The following is a 25,364-nucleotide window of genomic DNA, read 5'->3' as shown; positions in this document are numbered from 1 at the left end:
GTGTGATGTTTGCACATTCTCTTCGCACTTGTGAGGGTTTTCTTTAGGAATTGTTAGTCCCATTATCAAAAACATGCTAAGTTAACCCTGGACACTCTCAATACATAGTTTAACACTAACTAGGGGCTGGAAAGCATTTTTGTTGGCTCATGTAAAATTCTACTGTATATACACTACTCACAAAAAGTGAGGGATATTTGGCTGTTTAAACAGTCGTCCTCATCATGAACCAGGACATTTATTGGTCAATTCCAGGATCAAACACCTGTTGTGACTTTTGCCGTTAAGCTCCTCGTTAGAAAACAGTAACTTGTGCAAAAAGTTCTGAAACATTTAACAGTTGGACGTGTGCATTCAAAAGCTTATAGAAGGTCACATTAAGTTTGCCTGTAAAGGTTTGAATGCATTTTAGGCTCGTCCTGAAATTTCACCCAAAAGCCAAATATCCCTAACTTTTTGTGAGTAGTGTATATTGGAAAATGAAGATGGAGATGAAGCGAATCATTCTTCCTGCTGTCAGTCTAAGGATTAAATCTCCCTTCCTTAAACTGGAACTATGATAATACAACAAAAACTGTAAATGTGATCAGGCTGTTATCAGCTAGAGACATTTGTGAAATTCAGTATATTATCACAGAAACCTTGTTGCATATTTTGAAGAAAAACACAGAAGCAGGTTTTTTACATACGTTCAGGTGAAGGTTGCAGTATTTGAGAGCCAGTTCTTTTAATCTCGAGTCGTCCTGTTTAACTTTACAGATGACATGCTGGACAAAACACATGACGACCAGCATCCCATGCCACAGTGATCTGAAACGGCAGACAAGATTAAAAATTAACCGAAGACACACAAACATTTTTCTTTTTCTTCTTTACATCTTGTCACTTTGACTCACCTGATGGAGTCCAGGTGTTGCAGACAGCCAGGGCCACACAGGGCACTGTATTTCTGACTGAACGCTCTATCCAGACATGGCTGCAGTAACTCCACTCTTCTCACAAAGGACTCACACTCATCCAGGGAAGTCACAGTCAGAAGTTTGGTCTGCTCAACACAGATACCAAGAGCTAAAATGTCCTCCACCTGCCAAAAATAAAATACATAATTGTTATGAAGATAAAAGACTGTTTTATGTACCTTTTGAACCTGTTTTTAAATGATGATGATGAGGACCGTTTAAATGAAGATTATTCACCATTTCTTCCGGTTCCCTCTTTGACCCCTGCTGAGCAATGTCGGTGGCTAGGTGGCGCTGCAGCAGAAATATGTGGCAGAGGGTGTCTAGTCTGGGTTCAAAATGCTTTGAAGCTGCCATTATCCAAGCAGGAGAGAGGTCAGCGATGGTGCCCATAGACGTCTGAAGTTCACACACGCAGCCCAGCAGGGCCTTGGTGAACACCTATATATGATATGTATAATTAGCATCACTGTAAAAGCATCAGTGTTAGCCAAACAGGCTTATTTTCAGCAGTTCTCCATTGACCGGGTGTTAGATTAGTTACAGAAACAACAAAAAGACAAGACGCACGTAAAATGTTCACAGGAATGAAAACCTAGTAAAGGTTTATAATGACTGACAACATTACAGAGATGAGGTAAAAGTCAGACAAGATGCGACCTGCAACTGTTTTATTACCGCACACAGCACAGCATAAAGAAAGAAAACATCGACATGTGTGTAACACTTATGGTGTTGATCATCACTGGTGTCTATAAAGAGTGTTTTCATGAGGATCTTATCATTTGCCACCTTTGAGGGCGGTTTACCCAGGGACTGTGCTGACAACTCGTAACAGAAACACGTTTGTTTTTACCAAACATTTTTACCAAAAATATTAGAAATATTTAATATTAGAAAGTGTTGGTGATCTGTTCGTTTTCAAGTTGGTGGAGGAGATCCCAGCAGATGGTATTTGATGCAATCACAGGACTTTCCAGGAGCATTGAGACCAGTGCACAGCTGCTGAAGATGACTACTTCAAATAGGATACCAGCCACGTACAAATCTGTTGTAGTTTTTGCATTTTATGAACTCAGTCTTGGTACTTTTTCTTTTACATATTACTTATCTAATAGCAGGGTCATCTACAACTTGGAAGCTCTTATTGAGATCAAAAGATGTTTTCTGATCAATGTGTCCCAAAGATGTTTGTGATGTATGATTATGGTAACTGGAGGCAAAGCTAGTTTATATACAGAATGTACAGTTTTTATCAATAGATGAAAATAAGCTGTTTCATATTTAAAATGAATTTGGATTTTTCAACAACTGGAAATAACTCAAAATGTCTTATTGAAACATGACAATGTCTGTACCTTTAGCTCGTCCTTTGACTTGATTTTCAAACAAAGCAGCAGGAAGTCTTGCAGATAACGGTGGCCATAATCCAAACGGTCCCCATCTGAGAGTTTCTGGAAGTGACTGCCCAGCCTGCTGTTGTTGAAGGTGCTCACAAACTGGAGGATCCTCTCTGTGCCACCTTCTTGTGTTACTGAAGTCAAAAGACAGATATCAATTTCAGCCTCATGTACATACACTTCACTGGTCCGATTTGTTTATGAGTTTACACATTTAGTTATGAACCTGGCATAAATTCAGATTCTTCCCACAGACTCTCGAGGTGCATGCTGATGAGCCAGCTGAATGGGGCCAAGCAGGGCTGCTCTTCATCATCCAACGTGAAATAGTGCTGCACAAGCACCTCCTGATCTGACTCACTGGAAAATATTATAAATAAAGAAAAAAATATGCTTTATGCTGATAAAATTCACTCTTTTTATTACACAGATGAACCAAAACAGTACCAGGACTCACAGGTGAGGTAACTACTGTAACAGCGAGTCTGGTCAGGGATACAAAACCAACTTTTGTAGGTAACGTGTTGGATGTAAGAGAACTGGGCAGGCACAAGGACCTGAACAATTTAGACAAGGACCAAATTTCTCGGAAACTGCGAAGCTTTTTGGGTGCTTCTGGTCAGTGAACCTACCAACAGTGGTCAGAAGAGCAACAAAACAGTAAAACAGTGGTCAAAGAGACACAGCTTAAATTATGTGCTGGCCTTGGAGGGCCAACAGCATATGTTAGAGATGTGGTCATAATGTTTTGGCTCAACAGTATATACATCTGAGGTACAGTAATGCACATTACCTGGAGTTTTGGAGCGGTGTTAGGTGTAAAACCTGTGAGTCTTCCAGGATGTCCAACCACAGCTGTATCAGGCCCTGACTGAGCCTGTCATCAGAGAGCAGGTCCAGATTTGCATACCTGTCCATAATCTCCAACATGCTGGCCAAGATTGGGGTCACGGTGGACTGAAGACAGCGCCAAAGGGTATGCCTTAAATCCAAAGATAAGAACGACAAGTTTATTTTCTATTTATTGCTGAAAATAACTCAGAAGCCCAGAACACGTTCACATGACACTGAAACCTTGATGGGACAATCATTCAGTTTCTTGATCATTAATTAAACCTTGAAGTGCTGGAACAAATTCCACTGATAGAAAAGAAATATAAATTTGCTTTAATTAAGGCTACAATTACCTTGTTAATGATCACATTATATGTATTATATGTACTTCTTTTGATTAACTGATCATTTGTTTTGTGTTTAAAACGCACAAAAACAATGAAAACGAGCACAAAAGAACATCTTCAATTGTTTGGATTTGTTGTTTTTACTTGAAAGATTCCTGAAACAATCAAAACACAATTATTTTTAAACAATGGAAAAGTGTTTTTAAGAAGTTTTATATTCAAGGTGGGATTCAGACATGTACAAAAATATATACAAAAACACACAATTATAGTGTATAAGTGCCTCAGTTGTACAAGTGCCTGAGCAAATAGTAAAAACATCCAATACTACAGTATTTGCAGTACATCCTCTCCAAAAACTGATCATTTTACAGATATTTAGTCTTTACTGGAATGAAGGACTCATATTGTGTAGTCAGGTATTAAAAAAAAATAACATCTGACTGATTTGTTTGATGCTACACTGTGATGAATCATGTTTACCTCAGAGTCCCCCCCTCCTGCAGAGCCTGGCGTTTCTTGGCCTCTAAGCTCACCCACTCTTTAGGAGCACCCATTGTTTCTTCTTTTTGTGCCAATGTCTCAGCCAGTCTACTCAACAATAACCTCTGAAAGTGAACTTTAAACAGGGTGTAGTTTGTTAGACATAAATGAAGAACAGGCTGAGTGGTATTATTCATCAAATCCTTTCAAAGTTCTGCAGATGCATTCGGACCATTTTGTGCTGTTGGGCAATGAAAGTGTATTGTAGCAACATATAACCTGAAATTTGCATTAGATATTTACCTCCTGTGCGCTTCTGATCAGTTCCCAGAAGACTCAGAAGGATGTGCATCCGCTCCATACTTCTCGATGCCACGCCATCAGGGTCCCTCAGCAAACCCACTGCTTTTTGGATGCATGACCTCACTAAAGACAGACTGTGAAGGTGAGCTCTGTTGCCCTGTACACAAAGTGACTTATGATATTAATTTTTCAAGTATAAACATTAAAAAAAAATGTGTTCACCATCTGATTACATAATAACTCACGTCTCTGTCTTCGTCAGAGGCCTTTCCTCCCCTCACTGTTTCTCTGTCTTCATGGTTTTCTGATGAAGATTAAAAATACTATTCGTGAAAAAAAATGCAGGTTCAACTGCCTTTTGAAGCCAAAACTGGCTACATATTTAGGAAAAATGTACTTAAGATCTGAATTTGACTCTTTCCAACTTTAAGATTAAATAAACTATCAAAAACATAACCTCCTGGGTGGAAGTAATAACAGTATATAAAAACCAAGCAGCTGTGACTGCACTCTGGATTATTAAAGCTAGCTGGTGCAATATCATTGAGTACAACAAATTTTCTTACTTTGTCCTGTGGTATTAAAAGTATTTAACTTCTCAGTAAGTATTTAATATAATCACACAAATATTGCAGCACCTTAAATGAGTGATATTGGGAAATTAAAAGGTACTGTTCCTAAAAGCTAACTGGCTTGGCTTAGCACAGTTGCTGCATCTTCCACCTGAGCAGCATCTTCCTCAGATTAGATTCACCTGCTTGTATGTAAGATACCTGTATCTTATTCCTGTATCTTATACTGTTTAAATGAGCAAGAAACATACACAAAATTATCTTTAATCCTTCATTTTGCTGTGGATGTTTTAGGTTGAAACACTGTGTTGTATTAGGTCAGTCACAATGATAATTAATAAGCTTCAGCAGAGTGGAAATGAGTTTTTATTTCTTAGAGTTGTCATTCTCGCTGCCATTATAAAACTATCTAATTGGATTCCCATGTAGAGTATAATAGTGTGTTCATGCCGAGACATTGCACAGTGTTTACCTGTGGGCGCAGGTGTGAGAAGGCTGCTAATCAGAGTTCCACAGAAAGCCGACAGGTTCAGGCTCATGTCCTCTGAATCCCTCAGGTCATCAATATGCACAGAGTGCCAAACTCCTTCGATAGAAAAGATAAAACATGGTGTTATTATTTTATACATCTTGGATGATGCAGTAACTGAACAAATAACTGTGGTGCAACAGTGATCCTGTTTCCACTTAGTTCTCACCTCCTTGGAAACCAATGTACTGGGAATGACTTGGAATCCTTGAAACCTTCACTATAAAAATCACCCAACAGGTGTGATCCTCCAGTGACATCAAATAATTCATGGTGCAGTACCTGTTGGCAGACAAGCACAACTCAAATGCCTACACTGTACACTGAAACCAGACCTGTCCATGAGTTCGACATTGAGACCTACTTTGCTGATGCAATGAGCTCGCTGCTGCAGTGGGATTCCTCGAGGTCCATTTGGATTAGCAGAATATGAAGAGAGTGGCCAGCATTTTGAAGGAAGCCCCTGAAACAGATGGATGAGCAAAAAACTAATTAATCCTCGTCAGCTGGCTCTGATACGTCTGTATAGTTACTGTCATCAAAAACCTCTGATATCAAAGCAAATGCTACTCTGAACTAAACCTGTACAGTAAGCACCTGCAATGCTACCATGTTCACATTACAACAAGCAAGAGCTACGCTTTTCTGTTTCATTGTGTCTGTTCAGACACAGTGAAACTCTGCAATCATCAGGTAAAACTTGAAATTACATTGTCTTCTATATTCTTCATAATTATAATAATAACTGATATAACACATATAAACTTTCTTTGGGCAGGTTGAATTAAAATATTAAAGCCTGCACATCCATTTCTAATAATAATCCCATCTGTGATTGACACACAGTCCTCAATGCTCTTAAAAAAAAGAAAAGAAAAACAACAGGATTAATTCAGATTCATTTTACTGGAATAAAGACATTGAAAGATATGTCTGGGCTCATGTCTTTAGCCCACTAAAATAAAGGCCTTTGATCAACCTACCAAACCTACTGTGCACGGACTTGGGTTTTTTTTTTTTTTGGGGGGGGGGGGGGGGGGGGGGGCATTTTTTGTTCATAATTTCTTTTTTCTTTCTTTGTTTTCTTTTTACCTACTCACACTCATTTTGAAAGCGCTGTCGCTGCTAACCAGCTAGTCCCAGCCCTTTCTGTCTCGTATTTTCTGGTTCACTGTTCAGGTCACTGTTATCATTTAGATGTTTTCCCAGAAAGGATCTCATCCCCCTGAGAACAACCCCCTGGACCACAGTTGGTGACACTAGCTCACTGAAGATCTTCTCCAAGCTGAAGGACTGCTCTAATCAGAAACTGCAGCAGATGGAGAACTGGTTCATGTGCTATTATGTCAACAAGTGAACATTCATTTAAGAAAGTGTATGCACACAGGTATGTATTTGTGTGCACATGCCCTCTCCTGTGCTCAAAACAGAATCTATATCTGTAAGAAACACCGTGGTCTTAAATATTTTGAGGAATACCTGATAGCTGTATGGTTAATTGAAAAATGCAGTGAAAATGTCAAAGTACCAATGCTGCTTTTTTAAATAGTTGGTACCGGATTTTATTGCAGAAGGAGATTTCAGTGTCGAACTGGTGGAGCGACAGCAGGAGGATCCTGTCTGTGTGCAGTCCTAAAGCATGGGCTGCAACCTTTACATCTGATCTGGTTAACAAGCTGGAGAATGTAGTAACCTATACAAAACCACAAAGCACACAGTGCAGTAAACAGATTGTAAGGAATGTGAAGAAGTGATGAAAAACAAGCTAGTGGTTTGTTATGTGCCTTACCTCAAGAAACTGGCTGGACCCCTGATACTCTTTCAAGCAGTCTTCCAGAAAATCCCGAAGTGAGTGGTGATGCTGTAGCTGGAAGTACAATTGCTGGAATTTCTCTGTTTCCTGTTTTGCTAAATCTGAATACTTGAGCCTGACCACAGCATCAGGGGTAGCACAGTTTAACAAAAGACCTTTGGCTAAATCCAAGACTTTCTCTTCCTCATTTTTTCTTGCAGACTCAACATCATTTTGTATCTCCATCATCTCTTCGCTTTCTGTCATCTCTATGTCATCGTTATATATCTCAGTGGATTCATTATCATTCTTTTCCACTGCCTCAGTTTCTTGATCTGTATCCATTGCATCACCCAGCTGATCATCCTCGAGTTTAATAACATGTTTCTGTGTGTTTGTCTCAAGTGTTTTGTTTGGCTCTTCCTGTTGATGCTGTCCTTCTTGAGTACCGTCCACTCTTAGTGCTCTCATTTTCAGTGCTTGTAACAGAGCGCTGGCACAGGCATCACCATGGAAGCCAATAAAAATGTCGGATAGCTTGAAATCTCCTGTGGCCTCACCAGAGATTTCCATCACCCACTTTCTCAGTTTGTCGAGAACTCTGTGTTGCCATGCCTCGAGATCGGTGCTCCTATCCACTCTGTGTTTTTCCAGCCTGTTGATAAGCGGCACTGGAAACTGTTCATAGACCTTCTTCTGGTCCTCCACAACCACCAGTCTGAAGTTAGTATGAACACGACATTTGACCCTGTGGGAGCCAAGACCCAGATCAACATACTGTTGCTTACTGAGGTAAACATAATACTGGTTCAAGGCATCATAGAGGCTTTCATAGAGATTCTGCATGTTGAGGAGGATAACAGTACGTCCGGTTTCCATGCATGTCTTGACTCGGTTCACATTACGGCAGATTTGGGCATATTCCTGATCCTTTGGAAATCCTGAGCCAAAAATTATTTCTGGCGGTGGATAGTCTCCTTTGGCAAACACTTGTTGCTGAAGGATATGGAGAGCTGCATTGTTGGTGGTGAGTAAAAGGAGGTACCGGCTCTCCTCAATGGTGCCATGATCAAGATTCTTTTTCACCATTTGCAAGGTGCTTGGTCTGGGAATTTCTGTAAGGTTACTGATAACCTCTTGGAAAAATCTGACAGGGTCAAAACCCTCTGGCTGTCCACTGAAGTTACGCAAGATGGCCTCTACCAGCTGTTCACCATCCGGCTCTTGCTGTGTGGATTTGACTGCAGCAAAAAGCATTTTGACAAGGCTGTAATAATCCCTCAGGCCAAAGAACTGATTCTTTGAGGTCTCCACACAAATACTTAAGAAGGCCTTTGCTAAAGCTGGGAAGAGGTGTTTGATTTTCAGGAGAATTTGGTTTGAGGATGAACAAATGCCCTTGGCAGTTTCAACAAGTTCATCCTCACTTGGATCCCATCTGGATACAAATATCCCTCTGTTCATCTTGGCTGGGTCAAGAGCCCAATTCGAGATGCCAACAAAGCCAACCTTCATGTGTGGATCTGGCTTTTCATTGTCAATGCAACCATCCTCCAAGAGAGGATGAAGGGTCTTCAGTGGCATCTGAGGGGAATCTTCTGCTAGTCCTATCTCATCAAGCACTACCACTGACACATACTCATCCATATTTTTGTCCTTCTGAAAGCGGGCACAGTTCCTGAATGTCCCTATGATGCCCTCTGGGCTTGAGTGAGGGCTGCACTGGAAGGAGACCATATGAACTTGCTTGAGACTCTTGAATAGCTCACAGTGGGAATTCTGTCCCTGCATGGCATCAGCAACCACAGTTTTAGCAAGTGACTTGGAGCTGCCAGGCTTGCCAACCAGAAACAGTGGGATCCTGAGCTCAATGCAAACCACCATGAGAAACACATTCTCTTTGAGTGCAACATTTTTGGCTATGGTCTCCCTGGTTTTTATGTTCTGAAGGAAGAAGTCTTGACAGGAAGAAATCTCTTTCTGCAGTGCGTCTAAAGAGCGGAAATGGTCTGGGAAGTACCTACAAATGTTATCCAGGTACTCCTTTTTGGTTACCAGAGATGGGTAGTAGCAGACACCAACAGCAAGAATCAGGCACTTCAGTGCTTTATGATCCTCACTAAGATGGGTGCACTTGCTGAAAAGGACATCACTATGCTGGTAAAACCAAATTAGCACTTTCATGGACCTCTCCACATCTCTGAGACTCACAAAACTGCACTCATTTTCCCGACTTCGCATGTATTTCTGGGAGGCTGCTAACACATTTGAAATGATGCTCTTGCATGTTAGTGGCAAATGATGGTCTACAACTTTCTTTTGGACAATCTGTTGGATGTAGGAAAGCTCAGTTGAATCACTTAGCTGACCAAAATCCCACACCAAAGAAGCCATGCTTGGAGGCAGAGGATGAACTCTGTAGACCAGCTGCCTTAGAGGAACTTTGCCAAGTCGGTCCTCTGTTTCATCAGCTTTCACTCTATATCCTAATCCAGCACGTTCCAAACGTTCCACCATTTCATATGAGTGCTTCCTGTAAGGGTTGCAGGCAGCTATTACTTTTAAGCCACTGTTAGCCTTTAGAGGTTGTCCTTTCACTGTGCGATCACACAGGATTTCCTTGATGGCAAAAATGGCCTCTGTGGTGTTGGCTTCGTCGAAGAATAAAACGGTGTCTAGATTGTGCATCTCACGGTTCTTGTGAGCAAGTGCCTCAGCCTCCTTCACCTTTCTGTAAATCATTTCTGCAGTGGTTCCACCATGGACTTTGACAAGTACCATGTTCGTTACTGATCTCCCCTCTCTTTGCAGAGTACAAAGGAAACGGACTAATCTGGTTTTTCCACAGCCAGTCTCTCCCATGATGACAACAGGAATTTCACATCGGAATCTCATGTGTATGGCCAGCATCTTCATCACATTGTCCGCAGTGAGCTCATAAGTAGGGTCTGGATCAAATCCGCTGCCTGTAATTCCCTTCCTTGCGCCAACAACGCATGAAATCCTTTTGATTTTGTCTGCCCGGGGCAACTGATCAAAGTCCTCAGTAAGAGAAATTCTCTGCCGTTGCAAACCTTGAAAAAGCTCTTGTGACATCACATGGCGTATCAGGACCTTATTGCTGCGAGGATCAACGGCATTCAGTGTGTTCTGCCAACATTTTTGCACATTAAAACCAAGGAAAGACATTGACATGTGGTCCGCATTGAAGAAAATGTATGGATGAGACTCATTTTCCCAGCGCTTACGAATCGTCAGTCGGGCCAGAAGGTCCTCTTTCTGATTGTGATCAATGTGCGGAATGGGACTTTCATCTGACGTGCTCAGAGAAGGTGAGGCAAAATCTCTTGCCATTAGAATCATAAACTTCACAATGAAGCCTTTGAAACCAGGAAGCTGGTCAGCAAGAAAATCTCGATCACAGAAAACTGAGTTCTCACAGTCTTTCAGCTGCACATTGAGGAACCAGGAGAAGTTTTTCAGCTCACCCCAGGATGGATTTTGCATTCCACAGTAAGACAGGAAGAGATTGAGGCAGTCATTGGGATCCCCCACTCTGGAGCCCTTCTGGTAGTTAAAGTGATCCAGATTCTGATTCTGCTTGTAACGTTTTAAGTACTGATAGGGTCTTTGAATCCCCTCACTGCAAAACTCCTGTTCATCCATCAGTGGATCAAAGGTCTTATTTGTTGATAGCCTTCGACTGGCCAGCAATTGCATAACCTCTCTTGGAGGTCTACAACGAATGGTGGGCAGAACATCAAGAAGTCCAAGCCTCATCTGCATGAGAAAAGCAAACATAAAAAAAAAAAAAAATTAAATCAACTGGAGCCTGATTGTTCACAAGGTTTACAGAGATAATTTAAGTTTGCAAATTTAGGGAAATTTGAGGCACTGAATTCAAATATATATGACTCACTGAGACTGTATAAAAGATGGGTGTAGCCAATGCAAAGTGCCTTATGCCTGCATGTCTTCTAATGGTCAGTAGGAGGTAACTCCTCTGGTTGGACATCCAGTAGTTAAACATGTTATATGACTTTGGTTATATTTTATGGAATATAAACCCTTTTTTGTTATCATTCAAGGTAACATACACTCCAGCAGTGGCCAGTTTTCCCAAAAATTATTTGTGAAAATATAAAAATATGTTAGTAGCCATTACATTACAGTTAAAAAGTTCGTTTTAACTGTAATGTCATATTTAAAGAGTGTAATTAAAGACATAATATGGCATTTAAAACAATATTGTTCAATGAAGTCGGAAAAAGATATTTTTACCTCTTTTGGCTGGTTTTGGCGGGAAGCATATGTTTTGAGGACCTCAACAGTAATCAAGTGAGCTGCATTTCTTCTCCACAGCATGCCATGACTGTCGTTCAAACAGCCCAGAACTGTCAGGTGGAACAGGAGCTCCTCTAATCCTGAATGAACCTGTTAGACATCCAAAGTGAAAAAAAAAAGACAGCCTGTCAAGTACAATCAACAGCAGAACAAGCTATCAGCAGCTATAAATGATCACATGCTTACTCCAGCAGTGTCAATGTGCAGAAGAACAGGATCCTGCTCTCTCAGGGGTGCCAGTTTCTCTGAGAAACTCCTAATCAGTGAGTCTCTGTCAACACATGGCTCAATCAACTTGATACTGATATGTTTTGCTCTGGGAGAAATCTGCAGGAACTTCTCAAACAAACGATCAATATAAAGGGATTTCCCTATGAATGAAAAAAAAAAGATCTCAGTACATTTAAATATTGTTACTGAAGTACATTTTTGCTTGTGTGAGGAAAACAGAGTACAACTAAATTTTGTTGCCACTTGTAGATATGTATATGTAGTCCAGACCTGACTCTGGACTCTGACCCATACACATCTAAAATCCCCAAAATTTCAAAGCTAAGAATAACATCTCACAGGCCACAAGCTATTTTATGATATTTTGTTGTTAATGTTGTATTTAACACAAAAATTAATGCTTATTTAAAGATTTAAAATGAAATGACTGTCCTGAAGCTAATGCTAGCCCATGCAAAAAGGAAAGAATAAAAAGATTTCTATTCAAGTAATGTATCAAAAAAGAAGTTATGGAAATATCTGTCATGTGCTATTGTGTTAGGCAATCCTACATTATCTACATTATTAATCAAATAATCTGTTTTTTTGTTTAACAAATAGCCAGAAATAAAAGGAAAATAGACTAGTGTTAAGAATGCTAACACAGACTCACTACATGCATTCCAATCATGCTTAAGTACCAAGAAAAGCCTGAATTAGAGTCCTCCTTACCGACAGCAGGGCACTCAGATGACACCATCCAGACTGAGAGCTGGTCTGGAGAAACCTGTGCGACAGGGTTTTGTCTGAGTGTGTTTTCTGTAAAGTGGTGATGTAGATATTTCCTTGCAGTGTCCGCTGTTAGACCCACACCAGCTTGTACTTTATCATTGCTGAAGAAAGAGGGCACATATCTGTGCTGGTGCACAACCGGACTGACTATGACCAGGCGATAACACGGGCCAGCACTTCTCTCAAGACCCTCAAAGAGCTCCCCTAAAGCTACACTGACGTCATATCCGAGCAGTCCTGGATTGACCAGAGAGTATATCTTCCGACAGTTTTGTCTGGAGCCTTGACTGAGAGCTCGGCGGAGAAAGATCTCCACCTCCTCTACTGTGGTTTCCTCTCTGCAGACTAGAACCTCATCAGCAGATGGCAGAGGCTGCTCTGGACTTTCCATGTAAAAAGAAAGAGTGGTGGTAAAAACCTCTGCAATGGGACACAGAATGAGATTGGGCTTTCCTTCCTGGAGAAGTGCTGGAAGATTTCTGATCATGTGTTGCTGGTTCATTTCAGAGAGGCAGAAGAGGAAGTTGGCCAGAGTCAAGATATCCAGTGACTCACTGAGGAAGCACGACATGTCTTTCTTGAATTGCTCCCAGAGATTCTCAAGACTGTCCTCCTCATCAGTATGATTGGATTTCTGGACACCATCTTCTTCATCATCTGAAGAAGACTCCATCAAATCATAAGCCTTTTCCATGTCCACTTCACTTTGTTGTGCTGAAGCTGGCATCATGTCATTGGAATGCTCATAATACATTTCATCATCATCATCATCATCAGATGAAACATCTTCCAATTCATCAGCGTTTGAGGTCATACTTCCTGCATTAATATAGGCGTCTCTGATATCATTTAGCGTGCACTCCTGCTTTATGGGAAAAAGTAAGTGCCATAACTGCTGAGGAACAGACGCCTGTCGTTGACACACTTTGTTTATCCAGTGGCACAAATAAACCATCTGCTCTGAGGTGTAGTGGTTCAGCAAGCCATGGCTGGAGCGCATTTTAGTGATGAAGGAATGCCATTCCTTTTGGCATGTATCCATGGACTGAGCAAGCTTCTCTAGCTGCTTTGTCACCTCACCGTAGTACAACATCTGTTTACCCTTCAGGGAGAAGAAGGTGACTCTGATGGACGGTTGCTGCTGTTGGCAGCACTGGACCTCAGTATGCCAGTCTCTGAAGAGCATGTTGCCAGATGTTTGCATCTGAAGAAGGATGGTGCCCAGTCTCTGAACTCCCTCAAACACCTAAAGAACACAAGGACATGACAGCAGGAGTTAAACAGTTAACACTTTCCTAAACCACACACTGGGCCTACAATTGAAATGTTAAATTGCCTTTAGCTTAGGCTGCAGTACCAATGGATGGAACTACATTTATTGCATGAAAAACCATGGAGTATCAGATAAGGTGACTTACAGTCATAGATATTAATCACCTATGTCTTTAAATAGTCAATAACAGGACTACTCTGTCTTTTTGAATACCTTTGAGGCCTCCTGCATCCTATCATCACAACGGATGGAGCTTTAAAGGTGCCAAAACCTTAATTCAAGTACACAAAAAAAGCCTGCACTTATATTATTCTTTTGCATGGTTTTGTATAGTTATGATTACTAACTCTATCACCACTTCTATGCATATTCTGAATTTAATTAATTTACCAACACACATTAAAAATAGAGTTGAGACCTTTTTCAAAGAGTAACGGTCTATAATTTTTTTGTGCTATTTTCTTCACTAACAAAAGTCTTATTTTAATGGTTTAAAAGCCGCTGACCTCTGTGAACCTGTTGACTTGTTCTCTGCCATGCTCCCCTTTGGATGACATGAGCATGAGTTTGTTTTGTAGCTCCAGGAGGTCCTCGAGCTTGTAGCTCTTCTCCTCTCTGCTGCTTTTCACTGTGACCTGCACCATGTTTTGCAGACATCTCTGCAAAAAAAAATATTAAAATAATCTCAGTTTGTATGGCCCAAATCCTGTGTATGGCACAAGAAGACTGTCTACTTACTCTCTGTGTGTTTTCATCAGCCCATCCTATGTGATAAACTCCATGAGCATTAATAGAGGAAGCCAAGGAGAGAGAGGACTGCTCGACAGAGCCGTGAGTCTCCTTCAGTGCTTTCAGCCAGCTCAGCAATCGGGTCGATTCTCTCTGAAAAATAAGCCAAACAATATTATTGCCTCTCTGCAACATCAGCCAGGATTTAGGCCTAAAACTTAGGGAGAAGCTGTAAATACCAGTTTGTCAGGGAGTTTCTCATCCCTACTTTGGGTGTCCCACACCTGCCGAGCACACCTCATGAACTCATCAAAGCCAGCTTGATGGGGAAGGTAGTAGAGCAGAGGGGCATAGCCCATCACTGCATCATGGAAGCAGGCCACCTGATCGATCTCTGTGTCATTCTCTCCAGCAGATATGGAAGCCAGATCCACATAAACCTTCACATCGCTCATGTCTGTTGACAGCAGAAAAAAGTGGTATTTTCTGCAAGGCCACAATATAATTTTGAACAAAAAAATAAAAGAGAAATTACATTTTTCATACAAACATCTTACTTCTAAGGTTCTCTCTGACCCAGCTGACTAGAGTCTGGCTCACTACAAACTCTTCCAGACAGGTAGTGTGCTGCCTGGTGACCGTGGAGAGCTGCTGGCTGGCATGAAACAGGTCGTCACTCAGAGAGCTCAGGGCCCTCTGCTTAAAGGTTTCCTCTTCCTATTAAAGTCATGCATAAAGTTAAAGAATGAAACATTAACATCAATATACATTTTTGGGCTGTTCAGGTAATCTGCTTCTATATGTAAGATGTATATGATGCATTTAGTTTAATCCAACAAATATAACTCTTCACCTCCTCCTCCTATTGATCTATATTTGGTATTTAATTGTACCTACAGTAGCATTCAAGATAGCTAAAGACATCAGGTGAAGGTGTCACCTGAACTTCAGTAGTGCAGAAATAGTGACAGTACACAGTGAAAAAACAAACATTGCTCAGCTACTGCAAAAATGCATATTATGGTAACATCTGCTCAGCCAGCTTAAGAAAAACAGCAGATTATCATTACATTAAGACATGAAGATCAGTCAGTCAGTCCAGAAAATTTCTTTAAAGTTCAAAACCAGCAAACAGTGTGATGATAATTGCTCTCATGAGGTCCACGCAAGGAAAGGCTGACCAAGAGCTTGTCAGTCACCTCAGAAATCAACATGGCGCTGAGATCAGATCACACAGTTCAGATCAGAGCTTTCCAGAGTTCAAGCAGCAAATACATCTGAGTAACAGCTGATGGAAAGAGACCAGGCCTTTGTGATGGAACTGTAGCAATGAAACCAATAAGAAAAGAAAGAAGAAGAAGAAGAGGAAGAAGAAGAAGAAGAAGAAGAAGAAGAAGAAGAAAGCACTAAGCACAGAGGAGGAGCTATAATCCTGTCGGGGGGGGGGGGGCTTAATGGCCATGTTCCTGCAGGGATGCACAATCCCATCTAGTTTCAGCTTAGAGGGAAATTTATTTATTTTTCAGCAGGAGAAGGAGCCAAAAAACACATCCAGGCTCTGTGAGGGTTAGGAGCAGAGTGAGCTAAATCCAAGAGAGATGGTTTGAGATGAGTTGGATCTCAGAGTGAAGAAAGCAGTCAACACATGCTCTGCATATGTGGGAAGTCCTTCAAGATCTATAATATGTGATTTCTTAGTTTGAATGTCTTCAGCTTTGTTTCACAGTAAAAAAATAAATAAATTGTATTTCCAAACTGGTTCTGTCTGTTGATTATGTATCTCTGAGGAAACTTCAAATAGAAAGAATATTAATAATGAATAATTAAAGCACAGAATTAATAAATAAACTATCATAGCGAATGAGAATGGATGGATGGATAAAACTATCATTACTTTTGTAAAATATGAATTCAGTGTTTTCAAACTATATGGTTGGCCTCTGAAGTGAGGCATGCCAGAAGAGTTTGAGAACAATGCTTCAATTAATTATTAATATTCATAAACTATTACCAGTTGGCTGAGTGTTTCAATCTGAGTGAAGCTTCCAGAAAGCTTCATTTTTTCTGCAATTTTCAGCACTGCGCTGGCTGCAGCCGCTGCCTCGTGGAGCTGTCGATACTTCTGGATCTGATCGAGCCTCAGCTTCATCCAGGTCTTCTCAGGTTTGAACCCTTCTGCCTCAGAAAATATCTCCGACATCAGGCTCAGCTCTGTCTTCATTAGCTTCCCATCACCCTGGTCCCCAGACTCCTCCAAAACTTGATCGAGCCGCCTGAAAGTGATACTTGCTTCTGCAATGCTCATGCCGAGGGTGACAAACTCCATCAGCAGGGGTTTCCAGATGTTATCACAGACCTGTGTCAGGGTCACTGGAACAGGAGCTGAGGAGGGATGTCTCGCTGCCAAAGATTCAGCTCCTTTGACCCATGAGGACAGAATCAGGTTGCTGTCATGCAGTTTGTGCATGTCTATGGCCATTTTCAGGGCATTCATACTGATGTTGTACCAGAGGACCCGTGGAGAACCAGCTGTCTTTAACTTCCCTTCAGCATCAAAGGACTGAACAAACAGCAGCTTGTTCAGGCTCACAGTGCAGAGATCTGCACTGTGCTGCTCCTCCAGGGTCAACATCTCAGGAACTATTTACAGAAGAACCATGTTAATGTTCATAGAACTTCCATACAGAGCCAAACTATTAAAATAATTCATCTTAATATATGCTTCATTAAACTCACCTGTGATGCTTTCTGTAACCTTTGCTATCATCTTCATGAGTGTATCCATCTGCTGCTTCCTCTCCATGAATATGTTCAAATCTTTCTCCCTCTGAGCCAGAACAGTGTCTGCAGTAACAGGAACCATCTCAGATTTGGTGTTTTTCTTGTCTGTGGAAAAAAAGATGCAGCTAATATTAATCCATCCATTCATTTTGTTAGGGGTACGCTCTCTTTGTTAGGCGGTTTCTGGCCTGTATAAAGTCATGCTGGCAGGAAGTAAAGAAACAAATGAAGGAACTTAGTTTAAGTAATTCTTCTTTTCATCCCTCTTGTTAATAAAAGTTTAGAATATCTCTTTTATATAAAGAACAGGATGTGTGAAATATCATTATAACAAAAATAAGAAATAGACTGTTTGTGAAGGCTCATACATTGCTGGTAAAGCTTCTTAAACTGCTCCTTATATTTCAGGCAGGTCTGCAGGTGTCCCAGAGGCACGTTTCCTTGAAGCATAGACCCTATCAGAGAGTGTACAGCCTCCACACAGCTGTGCACCACCTGCCCTGCAGTGTCATCCACCTTGATTGACTTCCAGTCACCTGCACCAAAGCAGTAACGCTACAGTCATTATGAAACTTGAACAACACTTAGTAAATATATTTTAAGAAGAAATAAATGATGTACCATCCAACAGTAGATGGCTCATGGCGGACTGAGGATCGAGCACCTGCACCACCACGCGGTCTCTGAACCGCGCAGCTGACTCGACCACAACAGCAGACACAACAGCAGCAGGAAGACCTTTCACCTCAGAAGGTAGACTGCGCATCAGGTCGCCCTCCTGCCCTCTCTAAAAACACAAACAGTATACGTGCAGGCCACTACTCTTTACTGTAAACTAGATGCAGCAGTTCAACCGTTCACTTTTCAACACTGACTTTAATGTGGAGAATTTGTCAAAGAGAGATAAATGCTGTCGAAGTGCTTCACAATCTCTGACTACACATTTATTCAATGATGATGTAAATATGGTGCAGATGTCCAACATTAGCATAAAATAATTTTACTAGAGTAAATTTAAATTTACTCTAGTAAAATTATTTTATAGTAAACTGACCTAAAAGCTAAAATTATGTGACAGAAAAACAAACACTACACTCTAACTCAAATAAAGCAGAATATATAAATATATACAGGACCCATCTCAGGTTTTAGTCTTTGTTCACTGTCAAATTTATAAACAGTCTGAATGTGTTGTTGCAAATGTTACTGAGAGTAGGACGTTTACACACCTTCCCCTGACAAATTACACACACACACACACATATATATATATATATATATATATGTGTATATATATATGTGTATATATATATATATATATATATATATATATATATATATATATATATATATATATATATACACACATATACATATACATATACTATATATATATATATATATATATATATATATATATATATATATATATATATATATATATATATATATATGTGTGTGTGTGTAATGTGTATATGTGTATACATATATGTGTATATGTGTATATATATATATATATATATATATATATATATATAATTACACTGAAATTAATAAAAACTATACTGAAACCAGCTAAATCGAGCCACTGAAACTAAAACTGAAAAATAAAAATTATTAAAAGTATGAAACTATAATAATTCTGGTAGAAACTCACAAAAACTAGAAAACAGGTGAAAAACAAAGTGTTCCAGCGAGTTATAGCTCATGTAATGTTCAAACTAATCAGTTTTGTAGCTCAGACATCCAAATAACTGAATTTGTTATACATCATAAAAACTCCAAGGCTAAATCTTATATTTGACCTGGTAAAAGCATTTCCTGTGATTTATTGTGATTAAGCTGAGTTATTAAAGAAAACTGATAAAACCTTTTGTGTGTACATACAGATAACAGACCAACACCTGAACAACACTCTGACCCTGATGTTGAAGCATTGCATCACTTAAATCTTTAATCTCTGTTTGTTTGGTATTGGAAGCCTTTTAAGAATATTCACCCCAAAGAACAAGCCTAAAACACTTCAGAAATACTCATTAAAAGCTTCAGAAAAATAGAATATATAGATGAATATATGTGAAATATATGAATACAGAAGCTGTGCTCTGAGTAATTTATTAACCTGGCAGATTGCCTTGATTGCAGAGTGACACAGCTCGTTGAAACAGGCCTGAATGACATCGTGGCTTTTGCTGATGGCAGCCTGGGAGGAGTTGAGGCAGCAGAGCAGGACTTTGTCTTCATCACTTGCCTGAAAAATAAAACAGCTCAGATGAGTTTAGAGGGAAAATGTCTGCATGCTGAAACAATCTAGTCTACACATGAACTCAGATGTTTGTAACAGCAATAAGGATGAGTTAATGATGATCAGCACTCAGGCCCTGACCTGGGAAATCCTCGTCCTCAGGTCTTTTTCATGGCACTGTCTCCAGTAAGATGAAACTTCTTTAAAAGAGCACTCGACCTTCAGCAGCGCATCCCACATCTGATAATTCATCACAGGCATTATATTAGATGAAGTGAGTGATTAGAGGCAGGGCTGAGGAGAAACGCTGATTATGTAGTCAGAATAAATTTTCATAATCAGCCCAGGTTAGTGTGCAGTTACATTATCAAGGATTACTTGGTTCCGTTTCATTTTTAGAATGTGACCATTTTAATAATATGAAACCTGTTTTGTTTTTGAAGGAAATTTTCAAAATGATTACTGACAAAGTGATTCACTGATTCATCAAAAAGCATCATAATTAGTAACATATATTGCTTTAATCAACCAGGTTTGCTGCACACCTCGATTTCTTTCGGGTAGCAGAGTGTTTTTGATGATGTCAGAAGAGGTTTTTTAAGCAAATCATATCTCCACTTTGTAATCTGCTCCTGCAATGGAAACATCTTCTTCAGGAGCTCCTGCTCAAACTCTTCCTCTTTGGACTAAAAGGCACAAAACAAAGATAACCGAGTTAAGATAATGCATCATATCGAGGCATTCTGTAAATATGAAGAGTTTTACCTCGTTTCTCAGTTTAGCCTCCAATATTTCTACTAATTTCAGCACCAGCTGGTAGGACAGGACTATGACGTGGTATTGTGGGATGAGTCGTACTAAAAGGCACATGCTCTTTGAAACTTGGATGCTGCTCATGAACGCAGATTTAATGGTTTCACGTTCAATAATTCTACAGAGACAAAGTTAAAGTTACTGAAAGTACAACGCAACAATGCATGAAGCACATTTCAGATGTCATTACCTGTCTTTCTCTTTGATGACCTTCTGCAGGATGTGTGTGAAGGATTTATGAGCATGCTGCATGTAGAAAGGACAAAGATGGTCACAGAGGATTGTTTTAAAGATGAAACTATTATTATGCAAGTTTATATTACATGATTAGTTGTTGGATTTTTTTCACCTTTACATTCTCCTCTGCTCTTTGAAAATCAGTTTTCTCTGCACATTTTCTCAGTCTGTACAACAGACTCTGGATCAGGTGTTCAGCAGGTACTTCTGTCAGCTTTGAAAACTCTGGAAGATCCTCAAATGTGACCAAAGATAACCAGCTCATCAGGAGCACAGGCATCTCTTTAGTTAGTGATAAGTGCTTCTGGACCAGGGAGAGTATCCTTCTGTGATTAAAAAATAAAACACTTTAGCTGATATGATCAAAATTTCAAGGAAATAAAGAAACCCAAGGTGGCGTTGAGACAGACTCACCTTCTCTTATCAGGGTAGGACAGAATATTCTCTCTGAATCTGATGAAATTGATGCCTTGAAGTCCAGACCAGTCCTCTTCTGCAACAGCTGGCCCCACTTTCATTGCATCAGCTCCTGGCTGTCTGAGTCTGAGAAGCAGAGGAATCAGCAGAATGACCTCTGCCACCGTCTGTTGGGCACAGTGGTTTATCAGACCAACCACGGTGCTGAGAGGGGAAACAAACAGTGTGAGGATACAAGCTCAAAAATCAATACCTCAGTCTGTACACCAACATAATGTTTCTGTAAAGATGAAGGTTAAATAACCTTAAAAAGGTAAATAAGCAGCAAATTTAATTTGTACAGTATTTAAACAGTACAATTAACTGGCGCAAACATCGGTGGTGTCCATGAAAACTCTTTGGCCAAACTTACAACTGTGCGTTTGTGACAGAACTCTGCAACCCATCCAGGTTTTTCTTGTCCATTGCAGACTCAGAGACCAGGAGACAAAGCTCAGCCCAGCCTTTAACTCCAAGGTTGATGCGACAGTTTTGGGTAACCATGAAAGCAGAAAGCCCGAGAATGAGAGGACTGGTGTCCCTGCAGGAGCTTGGGAGCTTCTCCTTTGGCTTGCCTTTTAAGATCTGAAGCAAGTGCTCTGAAATCAGCTCTGATACCTGAAAATAAAAATGTGTGATTGGTGGAATATTGAAGCTTCCACAGATCGTTTATACTTTTATATTAAATATTCTTGCTATACCGACCTTGACCTCAGGAGGACATGAATGGTCTGGGTATGCCATTCTTGTATGAGCAGAACCAAGGCTCTTCATAAAATACCCCAAATTGTGACACAGGTTCTCAGTGCTCTGTCTCTCTGAGGGAGTCCATTTCTGGAAGATTCTGTTCAGCAGAGTTGTAGCTGAGGCCTGCCAGGCGTTTGAAATCTCCACACCCTTTGAGTTCTTCCAGCCAAACATATGAAAACCTTTTTGCCAAACACTCTGTGGCACATTGTCACGGGCAATGAAGCCTTCATAAAGGTGCAGCTCTGCATAAAACAAAGACATCTAATCAGTTTAAACAGAAAGACTCAAACCCACACTGGGGACTGATATTATTAAGCTAAATGATTAGTTATCTTACCTTTAACACTCGGGTCTGAAGGAATTTGAACACGCCTCATGGCCAATCCCCAAATCTTTTTACCTCGTTGGTGTACACCATAACAATAAGAACACACCACACCTCGTAATAAACGACTTTCTTCAACAGAGACACGCGCTTCCACCAGATAGCCTTCCTTATTTAGTCCTCTAAACATAAAATATTGAACATTTCAACAGTGTGAGATTTCATGCCATTAAATGCTATGACTTTTTTTTAGCATGCATGACTTTTTTCCTGTCCTTGTAGATCCGGCTTGGTCTACGCTATTTAATTATCGATTCTCTAACTACATTCAGCACTGGGCAAGAATTGCAAAACAAAGTATAAAACAGTGTACTGCTTCAGCTGTGACAGTTCAAATACTCAGAGGTCCAACTCTACAATCCCCTACCTCATTTCTGTTTGCACATTCAAGTGGTGGGTTTTATGTGACATGAAGTGCTGTTCCACTCCAAAGAGCCTAAAGAGGAGTGAGCCCTCCAACACTAAGTCTGCACTGATGCTTCTTCCTACCCACACTCTGCTCTGTGTGATTATTTCAGGACTGTGTCAGTAATAAACAAAATGAAATCATTTTCACTTGTTTCTGAAAAGTTCTTTAGTTCTTTTATTTTACTTATTACAACTGCCGATACTAAAAATTAGGCCAAGTGCAAGCATTTCAGAAATGTTGTAAAGGCCTGAAATGAAACTGAAATGGAACAAGCACCTTTACCAGTAAATGAGAGACATAATTTTAATCCATTGCTCAGCAAAATAAATCATCACAGATACTGACTGGAAGTTTCTCTTTGCTTCAGAGAAAGGGGAACTTGCTGCTGCATTTAGACCTTAATTAAGAGACAAAGTTAAAAATACAAATGAAGTGCAGTGATAAAAAAATTATGTTTTAGGAAAAGATCTTGACAACAGCAACCCTGCTTGTTCACAAATGACAAGTTATAAAATGTGTGACTGATACTGGCCACTAAAGTGGGTCAGGGCGCAGATGATGTGTGTAAATGAGACACACGAGCAGCTTTGACAAAATGGCACTAACGCATACCCGGAAATGAGAACAGTACTATTATATTCTGTGTATAAAATCCATCCATCCATCCATCCATCCATCCATCCATCCATCCATCTCTGTTACAGGGTCGTGGGGGGCTGGAGCCTATTCTATGTATTCCAGCTTGTACAGATTTTATCAATACTTACACAAACTGTGTTACTTTCAGGGGTAAATACTCTTGTTCAAAACCCAGCACCAGTGTGTCACATTCTTGGTTGAATCTAAACGCTCTGTCCAGCACAGCATAGATGTGAATGGTGAACATGGGAGGTCCAGGTGGAGGTCTCACTGGGCTTCGATCACTGTGGAGGTAGAAAGATCAAAGTTTACAGCTTTAGCCCCAGTGTTTCACAAAGCTGTTAAAACCAGCCTTACCGTGTGCTTTGGGATGTTTTTTCTGCCACAGAGGACTGTTTGCCACTCCCTCCCTCTCCAGCTACAGCTTTGGCATAAGACTTTATTTTGGCACCTTCTTCAGTTTGAGATGCATCACCTGAACTTCCTGCTGAGGGATTCTCCTCTTTAGGCTTTGACTTCTTCTCAGTGCTTTGCTCCTTGGCTGACTCTGATGATGATGCTTCTTCATCTAGACCTTTCCCTGATGGAGTCTGAACTGAGCTGTCTTCTTGCAGCCTGGGTTTGTCCTGTTTTTCTTTCACCTCAGCAGCTTTCTCTGTGCTGAGTTGAGTCTTTTCACCTTTTGCCTCATCCTGTTTTGGTACAGAAAAGTCTGTCTGTGTTTCCTGGTTCTTCTGAGTAACAGTTTGAGTCTGTGTGAAATTATCTGTGCCTTTATGCTTCCTTGTTTGAGTCTGAGCGTGCACCATCTTAACATCTTTCTGGTGTCGGTCGTTGCTGTTGTTGTCTTCAGCCTGGGGAACCTCACTGTCCTGGGTTTGGCTTCTTTCAGTCTCCATAGTCTCATTCTGGTCCTTTGTTGTGTTTTCACTTTTGATATCTGCTTCTCCCTTAGCATTTTTTCTTCTCTGATTTCTCCTTCTTCTTCTTCTCTCTTTCTCATGAAATTTCCTGCTGGGGTTTCCCAGTCCATGTTCCTGGGAGAGACATTAATTTATATATTTTATGATGGCTAAAACACTGCTAACATGCCACTCAAAGCTGTTTGTCACGTTATGCATTTTTACCTTATTTTTCTTCCATGGTCTTTTTGCAGAATCCTCAGCTTCCTTGTTTTTCACCTGTGGCCCACCAGCACTGTGGGGGTTTCCTCCCCCCTCCTCCATTTGTAGGGACACCTTTCTCAGGTGAGTCCCTGCTCTCTTTAAATATTACAAGCAGGTTCTGTTACAGTCTGAGAGACATAATATTCAGGTCAGCACTGTTGAAGTGGCAAAATGACTGCACCTCAACTTCGTCATAGGAACAGAAATACCTTAAAAATATATTACACAGCATATGATGCCACAGTCTGCAGTCTTTTTCAATTAATCAGGATTAGTCTTTAAAAAGCCAGATATCCATTTATCCATATTTAAAAACACCCCATTAGATGCTTAATCCTATCAGCAGTCCACATTCATATAATAACAATCAATTCATGATTATGTAAAGCAGCAATCGTATTTTAACACAATAACACTATAAATTCCAATATAATGAGTAAAAACTACCACAAAGTCCCAGAGATGCACTAAAATCTCCTGTGACATTAAAGCTAATACGAGTTCAATGAAATAAAGCCAGTTATTACTGGATAAACGCAGAATAAGTAACGAATGATTTGAAGGTGTCCGTCAGTTGTAGCGACGTTTCTGAAATACAGTTTAATGCTGTGTTTGTTTACCTGTTTATGGAAGCTTGTTCCCGTCCACTGAAATCTGTCCGTTTCTTGAACTTCCTGCTGTGAGCGCCCACGCTAAGGGGTCGTCGACAAAGGTACGACTCACCTGCAGGCGCTTATCTTCCTGTAAGATCCACTTTATCGAGCAAAGCTAAAACTGTTATTAAAATTATTATTAAAATATGACTCGGTTTCATAATCGTCAGTTCAGATCAGTTAATGCGCATCTTTGCAGGGTTTTTCGTCTCGTTTCGGCAGGTAATTTCTTGACAGTCCGTAAACGTGTAGTAATGTTTTCA

General features: G+C 40.3%; 1 protein-coding gene across 1 annotated transcript in view; it reads right to left on the bottom strand.

The window, feature by feature from the left end:
* The window catches only part of rnf213b (ring finger protein 213b), a 42,022-nt gene extending 16,921 nt beyond the window's left edge, over positions 1-25,101 (bottom strand). Inside the window, exons 1-39 of the mRNA XM_030754540.1 lie at positions 25,069-25,101; positions 24,410-24,576; positions 23,640-24,319; positions 23,411-23,566; positions 22,187-22,356; positions 21,805-22,091; positions 21,473-21,717; positions 21,058-21,264; positions 20,756-20,969; positions 20,597-20,652; positions 20,359-20,524; positions 20,139-20,279; positions 19,735-19,833; positions 19,471-19,599; positions 17,970-18,135; positions 17,717-17,884; positions 17,304-17,453; positions 16,579-17,207; positions 15,125-15,284; positions 14,807-15,024; positions 14,577-14,720; positions 14,345-14,497; positions 12,506-13,811; positions 11,750-11,934; positions 11,501-11,653; positions 7,217-10,999; positions 6,984-7,120; positions 5,792-5,890; positions 5,597-5,709; positions 5,371-5,484; positions 4,572-4,630; positions 4,327-4,483; positions 4,024-4,159; positions 3,153-3,341; positions 2,586-2,719; positions 2,318-2,493; positions 1,197-1,400; positions 897-1,084; positions 690-810 (exon numbers count right to left, since the gene is read on the bottom strand). Of these exons, the coding sequence (XP_030610400.1) occupies positions 690-810; positions 897-1,084; positions 1,197-1,400; positions 2,318-2,493; positions 2,586-2,719; positions 3,153-3,341; positions 4,024-4,159; positions 4,327-4,483; positions 4,572-4,630; positions 5,371-5,484; positions 5,597-5,709; positions 5,792-5,890; positions 6,984-7,120; positions 7,217-10,999; positions 11,501-11,653; positions 11,750-11,934; positions 12,506-13,811; positions 14,345-14,497; positions 14,577-14,720; positions 14,807-15,024; positions 15,125-15,284; positions 16,579-17,207; positions 17,304-17,453; positions 17,717-17,884; positions 17,970-18,135; positions 19,471-19,599; positions 19,735-19,833; positions 20,139-20,279; positions 20,359-20,524; positions 20,597-20,652; positions 20,756-20,969; positions 21,058-21,264; positions 21,473-21,717; positions 21,805-22,091; positions 22,187-22,356; positions 23,411-23,566; positions 23,640-24,319; positions 24,410-24,508 (11,691 nt within the window). The 5' untranslated portion in view covers positions 24,509-24,576; positions 25,069-25,101. The remainder of the gene's footprint in view (positions 1-689; positions 811-896; positions 1,085-1,196; positions 1,401-2,317; positions 2,494-2,585; positions 2,720-3,152; positions 3,342-4,023; positions 4,160-4,326; positions 4,484-4,571; positions 4,631-5,370; positions 5,485-5,596; positions 5,710-5,791; positions 5,891-6,983; positions 7,121-7,216; positions 11,000-11,500; positions 11,654-11,749; positions 11,935-12,505; positions 13,812-14,344; positions 14,498-14,576; positions 14,721-14,806; positions 15,025-15,124; positions 15,285-16,578; positions 17,208-17,303; positions 17,454-17,716; positions 17,885-17,969; positions 18,136-19,470; positions 19,600-19,734; positions 19,834-20,138; positions 20,280-20,358; positions 20,525-20,596; positions 20,653-20,755; positions 20,970-21,057; positions 21,265-21,472; positions 21,718-21,804; positions 22,092-22,186; positions 22,357-23,410; positions 23,567-23,639; positions 24,320-24,409; positions 24,577-25,068) is intronic.
* Positions 25,102-25,364: the final 263 nt, after the last annotated feature.

This window comes from Archocentrus centrarchus, chromosome 19 (genome assembly GCF_007364275.1).
Source record: "Archocentrus centrarchus isolate MPI-CPG fArcCen1 chromosome 19, fArcCen1, whole genome shotgun sequence".
NCBI classification, from domain to species: domain Eukaryota; kingdom Metazoa; phylum Chordata; class Actinopteri; order Cichliformes; family Cichlidae; genus Archocentrus; species Archocentrus centrarchus.
The sequence above is the reverse complement of the archived record's forward strand: the minus strand, read 5'-3'. Positions and strand labels throughout refer to the sequence as shown.